Source organism: Merops nubicus, unplaced genomic scaffold, assembly GCF_000691845.1.
Source record: "Merops nubicus isolate BGI_N331 unplaced genomic scaffold, ASM69184v1 scaffold3357, whole genome shotgun sequence".
NCBI classification, from domain to species: domain Eukaryota; kingdom Metazoa; phylum Chordata; class Aves; order Coraciiformes; family Meropidae; genus Merops; species Merops nubicus.
Window position 1 is genome coordinate 1 of NW_008619391.1, and position 7830 is coordinate 7830.

Here is a 7830-nt window from a genome sequence, read left to right on the forward strand (position 1 = left end):
GAATAAGGGGTGGAATGTTCTGGTTTGGGGTAGAAAAGAGTTGGTTCTGTTCAATGATTTAATTTTTCAGCTAAAGCTCTTCTAATTAACTGCACTGTCTGAAGTTAGCAGCATGTTTTAGCAGACTGTCTGCTTCACCCTTCCGCCTTCTTCCTGGCTTTTACTGTGTCTTCTGTAGTGGCCGGAATCCGAGGAGGACTTCATCCATTCTGCCTTTGATCCAGAGTCCTGTGTTCCTGAACTGAGTTCCAGAATCCAGGTCCTGTACCCAGTTGCCATTTGTGTCTGTGTCCAGCCTAGGACTGCTCCACAGCCAGGGGTGAGAGTGACATATTGCCATCGAGGGGGAGTTGGCTTCAATACTGGTTTTGTATATATTTCTACATATTCCATTTTATTATCACTATTACTAGTATTATTATGGGTAGTATTAAAGCTGTTTTCCTTTTCTAATCGGTAAGTCTCTCCCTTATTCCCTTTCTTTTTCCTTTTGAGGGGGAAGAGGGATTAACAGAGAGTGTATTTTATCCATTTGGGGGCAGCCCTGACCCCAAACCATGGCTAATGTGCTACTAATATATATAAAATATGAATAGTCTTGAAAATTAAAAAGACCGAGTCAGAATTTGCAAAGCACATATTGCACTCAGAATACGTTGGCTAAAAGAAATGCATCAAGGAAACTCTTGTGATAGTTAATCTGTGGATTCTTCCATTTGTTATACATTTTAGGATTAACCCCTTTAAAGACTATTTAAATAAATTCAGATACCTAACCTACCACTTTTTTAGGCTAAGACAAAAAAAGCAATTAATTCACTGAGCAGAAGCATGAATTTTTACCCTATATAACTTAATTTATTACTAGCCTAAAGATAAGGGGTTAATCTTCAGTTAGACATGCTGTGTCCACACTACCTCTTCATTAAAAGTTAACAGGTATATCCATTTTGGTTTTATTATGTGAAACACATTTTACCCAGTCAACTATTTCAAGATTAGTGTGGATGCTGCTTAATTCCAGGAGAGAGAAAGACAAAAAGAAAAAAAAAAACAACAAAAAACAGAGTAACAGTAGATGCTAGGACTATGCATCCAAACCCCCTCCTTTGTAAAGCATGGCAGGGGTGACACCGAGCTTTAGAAAACCTTGGTCAAAAATCCTTCCGATGTCTTGGCAGCAACCCCTGACAGGAGCCAAGTCCCTCGGCTACTCGGCTTTGGACCAGGGCTGTTAGCTAAGGATGAAAAAAGGACATGTGCACACATACATGTTTAAGTATGTACACTTAGTTTGCTGAAGGAAAGATTCCACAGCAGGGGTTAGAGCACTTTAAATCTATGATTTGGTAAACTGTTAAATGCACAATACTGTAAGGAACAGTAGCTATGCGGTTAATTTTATTTCACTTTTTTTTTTTTAGCCTTTTATCATGTAATGGCATTATTACACATCAAACATGAGTCTACTCTATAAACAAGTCTCAGTCTCATCTTTACTCAAACTGGTTCTTCTGGTAAAGTGTTCCTTATCACCTGAACTAGCTCCCCGAGGAGACTAAAAATAAAAACCAAACCAAAACAACTTTAAACCATTGTAAGACACAGAGCATGAGAAGCTGCAGTAAGAAAAAAACACAAACACATACTATTATTCTGCAGCAGATAAGCAGTCTTCATAATGCCTTCTTTACTGCAATAATTTGCAACTCAGTCTTCTATTTTCTCTCATTTCAAAATTTAACTTTTCTGCAAATGTGGTTTATACTGCTCAGTGTCTTGAAGAAAAATCCAATTTGATTTTGCTTGCCTAGGAGCAGTACTGCATTCAGCAGTGAATATATTCACAATGATAATTTTAACTCACGTGGGTCAGACAAAAATACAGATGTTTCCTTTAGGTGGCAGAAATTAAAAAGAAAATAATTTTTTAATTATTACAATCAATCTCTTAGCTTACAACACAGATTTTTAGGCCAGAAAATTGAAATTAAGTATTGTGGCAGGAGTCAATATTGCACTTGTGCACAGTACATTAAGAAATAAAAATGGTGTTTAATGTTAATTTCATTTAATGGTTACCATAATTTAATAATCAAATGTTTTAAGTTCAAGCATTCTTTATGAATTTAAATAATATATGAAGCCTGATTCAGCACAGACAAACCAAGAGTTATACTTTGTAACTCTTGTTCTTACTTTGTAAGATTGTCAAAACACAAAGTAGAACTGGTTCGGTGTGACAGTATATGTACAAAGCCTTTATAGCTAGGAATAATGCGCACAGCTTAAAAATCACATACAAAGCACTCAAAGACTCTTCAGAAGTCATCCAAACTAGAGAATGCATCTTGAAATTTTTCCGTTTATGTAGGACGACTTTGTTAAAATAGCATGCTTACAATGCCCTAGTCATAGCTATAGAACATTTACTAATTCAATATAAAAGCCTCAAGTGTTTTAGAGGACGCTTGTTGAAATGAAATTAAAAAGCCTCTGTGGCTTAATTATGTATATACACAAGTGCGTGTATACATATATGCAAGCTGAAAAAAAATTGTATAAGTGTTAAGATAGGAAATCCGAGGCTATCTGTAGGTTCACTGTCAAACACCAAAACCCTCTTTGCCATTATCTTTCAACTATGGAGAATACAGGATTAAAAGGAAACAAAAGTTAATTTTATCTGACCCACAAACAAAAAGAAACAATGTGCAAACAATCATGCTTGTTGGCTTAAAAGCTTTTAGAGCTTTGAAAGTGTTACATAACAGACCCTAAAGCAACACTGCTGGCACCAGAGAAACCGTGAACTTCAGAAATGTAATTTGATTTACAAGCTCCACCTTCTGCTTCAGCTCAACAACAAAACCATTTCTTATTGTACTAGTCTGGGTCTGCCAGTTGGATAGAAGACCAACTGTACTACCAGGAGACTAAATATACTCAAAAAGCACTCCAGACCAAAAAGCAACCTCAGAGAGCTGGAAAAAAAAATCCACATCGTCTTTTCAAGTTAGAAGCACTGTTAACATCAAAAGTATTTTAAAAGTGCATTTTAAGTGGCAGTGCTATTTGGAATGTGTAAGTGATAGTAATACTGGTCCAGTTTTAAAGGCAAAACCCTGTGATTTTTCTGAAACCATACAATCTTTCTCTTAGAGCAAGACTGCTCTAGAAAGCCAGTTTATAGCCATTTGCTATAAAATACTTTGTTTTCCACATAATTTTATAAGAGGGGGAAAAAAAAGTCAATTATTTTACCTTTTCCAGAAAGCTGAGGTTGGACATAAAGTTAGAATTTTTAAAAGTTAAATGCATTGCATTGGCATTTATTTAAACCAACTGTTCTCTACAGAGGTTGGTTTTTGAAAAAAACAGGTTTTGATCAAATACATTAGTTGTGCCAGCATGTTGCCTTCTAGGACCTTAATGCCATCTTAAACAGAATTAACAAAAATAGGTGAGAAAGAAGTAACATCTTTAACAACTTCCCAACCTCCATCTTTCATGTTCTCCTCCCGAATGACTGGAGATGTCAGTGTGATAGTAACTTGCATTTTGGGTTCCACACATGAATTTAAAATTATTGCTGCTTCTGGGACTGCACACTTGATATCATATTTCTCAGGACTTATTACCTAAATATTAAGAAACAGATTTCTATCAACATATGGCCAAGAAAAGCATGGGGAAGAATAACTCATTTTGACATAGTATGCAAGCCCATATATACACACACACAATCTATCTTAATTGTGTATGCTATTGTCTCTTTGAATACAGAGGCATCCGCTTCATATAATTATGTTTCTGTCTTATTATTAATAAGGCTGTTTCCAAATCATAAATTAAAATACACAGCAGTATGCAAAACAAAAAAACTATTCATAAAGGAAATTCATATACTAAGTAAATTGCATAAAAAGAAACTTGACAGTGTTTGATATTAAATGGCAATGAGGCTTTTCTTTAAGTGCCAGTTGGATATGTTTCTCATTGGAACATAGGAGCTTTTAAAAAGCACAAAGATGCAGTGGTGCTTCTTCAAGCTTGCAGTTTACAGGATGGGTACTGCTAGGCACATTCTATACTTTGCTGTTACAACATCCTCCGAGAAGAGCAAAAGTCAAGATAAACACCGGAGGGTTTTAATAGGGATTTAATAGCAACAAGGTGGTTATTCAGAACTGCTTCTTACAACTTTTTTTTTTGTGGGTTTCAGGGTTCTTTATCATTTTTTGTTGGTGAGGTTAATTACCAAAACCAAACCCCACACACACAAGATTTAACTAATCGTGGGACTACAAAGCACTGACCCATGCAAATTGGAAATAAGACACAAGTACAGACTGGCATCAATGGAGAACTTTGACCTTCAGGCAACACAAGCTTCCTGTAACACTGCACAAGTTAACTCTGTCACTGCTGGTAAATCAATAATAGCCTTTCTTCTGCTCATTTCTATTTATCAGTTAAATAAAATGTATTAAATGATGATTGATACTACACCACTAGCATAAACATCTAGACACTTGTATGGACACAATATAGAGAGACCAAAACATGCAGCATAGTCCTTGAATTCAGAGACACTCATAAAATGAAAAGAAACTGAACCTGAACTATGAAATGCAGCACAGTTTGCCTTGCAGACATTTGACTTGAGGACAAATTTTTGCAGTACCTTTAAAGAAATACAAATCCAAAAATCTAAACACTACTTACTGCAAGTTGTTTGGGAAGACTTTCAGCAATACAACTGAGTAACATCTTTGAAGGCTTCTCAGCACATAACAAAACAAGACTGACATTTCGGTCTCCACGGAGTAGCAAACCTTTAGCCAAAACGCCTACCCGTAAAACTCCTTTCAAAGTTCTGTGAATTATAGTTAAAAGTTGCATTTAAAATAATATAAAGCCCAAAACTAATCCTGAAGAGAGAAAAATGAAATTAAATAGGAGCATTCTATATACTCGAGGTCATAGTGACATGTGACATATGAAAACATAAAGAAAACAGAATCCTTTAAAAGAAAATAAATACCTGTCTTTACTGCCATCTTTTTTGTCATCTCCCTCTTTGTTCTTGCTTTTTTCATGGTCAGTCATATTGTCAGAAACAAGTTTCAAAGCACGCTCAGTAATAGAAACAATTTTTTGAACTGCTTGAAGTTCTTCCTCTGTTGGATATATAGCTGCATGTTTGGTCATCACATACCGGTCATCAGAGGAGTCAGGTCGACGTAGAGGCTAAACAGATGAAAAAGCACATTTCTGAATTTTGTGTACACTTCCAAGTTCACAGATTATATATGACCAAATATCAAACACGTGGCTAAACAGAATATCCAAACCTCAAAATATTGAAATGTAGCAAAACATGAACTGAAATGTCCTTAACTTACACTGGTCACAACCAATCATGTCTGAAAAAGTAATTAATTTTTGATACATTTCATATCAAGTCCCAGGATCAAAAGTAACTCCCCAACATAAATATCTATTGTCTTTCCATTAACTGAGAAATACTTGCATACCGATGCAAAATAAAGTACCCATAATTGCTCTCACAGAATCACAGAAGAATTCAAATAGGAAGGAACTCCAGGAGGTCCTCTAAGTCCAACCTACTGTGCAAGCCATGGCCAGCTATAGGACCATATCGTGTTGCTCAGGGCTTTATCTAGTCAGTTCTTGAAAAACACCAAAGATGGAAGCTGCACAACATGGGGGGGAGGAGTGGGATGAAAAAAAAATAAATCCAATTCCTGTATTCAGTCTGAACCTCTTTTGTCTCAGCTTAAGCTGGTTGTATCTCGTCCCCTGACAACTGTAAAGGGCCCAGCTGGCTCCACTGTCTTTGTAATGCACAGGTATTAGAAGGCTATCTTTTCTCCAGGCTGAACAAGCCCAGATCCCTCGCAGGGCACTCACTCCAGACCTCTGACCATCCCAGTAGCCCCACACTGAACCTGCTATGGTTTATCAGTATCTTTCTTGTCTTGGAAAGCCCCAAACGGAATGCAGTATTGCAGTTCAGGTTTAATCAAAGCTGATAATTTCCCTATATCTACCGATTATGTTCCTGTTAATATCACCCAGGATGCTGTTGGCCTTCCTTGCTGCCAGGGCACACGATTGGCTCATGTTCAGCTTGCTATCTGCCAAGAACCACAAGTCCCTTTCAGCAGGGGTCCTACCCAGTCTGTCACTCCCCAGCCCCTCAGTGCAAAGGGTTATACTTTCCTAAGTGAATCATTAGGCACCTGCCCTTGCAGAATTCCATCAAGTTCCTGTTGGTTCATCCTTCTATTCTGCCTATGTCCTTCTGGATGGCAGCCCTGCTGTCAAGGGTATCAACTGTTCTCCCCACCCCAAACAGATTCAGTTTCACATCATCTGCAAACCTGACGAGTGTGCACTTAACTCCATCACCTTTCAGATCATTGATAAAGTGCTAATGAGACAAATGACAGGATAAACCCATGTGGTACTATACTTGTTACTGACCTCCAGATAAAATACAACCCACCACTGACCATCATCCTCTGAGACTGACTATCCAACCACTTTTTATCTATACATTTGTCCACAATTAGATAAAGTACAATGCAATTAAATAAGAAGTAGTACACAAATCCAGAGCGACTTGTATTTCAGAACAAACAATATTTGTCTTCAAGGCATCCTTTTGTCATATAAGTGACCTTATTTTGGAAGACAAGTCCATCTATACAGTTTCATTAGTATATAATGAATTCTTCACTTTTCCAAATCCTTAATTAAGGAACACTGGAGACAACTGAAGTAGCACTAAATTTACAGTTCTTAACTGTGCCTCCTGGTAAGTTGTTGGGTTTTATTTGTTTGGGTTTTTTTGTTTTTTCCCTCCCCCCCCCAGTTAAGAAACTCACAGCTGGTCCTTGGGGCTGAGGAGATATTCCTGGTCTAACTCCCAGCATGCCTAGAGTTCCCGGAGGACCATGAGAATATCCTCCATCTGGTATTCTGCGACGGTCATCCCAGTGATGCTGCTCTTCCTCCATTCTCCTCCAGTAAATGTCCTCTTCATATCGTCTGAAGTGCATCAAAGCATTCTCTTTATATAGCAGTTAATACTTCCAACCTTTCTAAATAAATTCTTGGATGCCCTCACTAACTCATTTCTAGTAATCATGAGCAAATACCAGTGAACTCTAGAGGGTAGCCAAAATTAATGGTTATTCTGAAAATGAGCCTGAGTTTATAGCAAATAATTCTAGTAAGTCTACATTCCTTAGAAGACTGAGCACTAAAACAAAACCAAATAAAACCACAGAGATAATGACACCTTAATTTAAAACAAGACAGTACAGAATTCCCAAAACAAGTATTCAAATTAAGTAACTAAAAAAGCAGAGGTGTTTTTAGCTAAATCTAATTGCAACTTTGTCTCATTCATTGATAAAACAGAATGCATTACCTCATTTCCATCCTCCAGCGTTCTTCCTCTTCTCGCCTTCTCCAGTATTCTTCTTTTTGCAACTGCTTCCTCATCTTCTCTTCTTGAATTTTTCTTGCTCGAATACTAGGCTTTACTTCTACTTGTAAGTCTGGATTTACTTTTTTCTAGTTCAGAAATATAATGAATGAAATGTTGGTTTGCCTCTTGTCATTTCAAGTTTACAGAGTTCTTCTGACATGATTAACACACACTACTGGTCTACATGGTGGTGTGCTCCCTTGCCCCAACCTGACCTGTATATCCCATAACCCTGTTCAAGAGATAACCACCAGTAACGATTGTAATGGATGCATCTTTTCATGTGGTCAGGGGAAACATAACAC

General features: G+C 37.2%; 1 protein-coding gene across 1 annotated transcript; it reads right to left on the reverse strand.

Moving 5' to 3' along the window:
• Positions 1 to 1140: 1140 nt before the first annotated feature.
• Positions 1141 to 7611, reverse strand: LOC103776252 (zinc finger RNA-binding protein-like; the record flags this gene model as incomplete). The annotated part of the gene is made up of 6 exons (XM_008943752.1): positions 1141 to 1238; positions 3500 to 3641; positions 4729 to 4879; positions 5048 to 5253; positions 6918 to 7080; positions 7466 to 7611. Coding segments are annotated over 6 exons (906 nt in total), but the record flags the coding sequence as incomplete, so codon positions are not given.
• Positions 7612 to 7830: the final 219 nt, after the last annotated feature.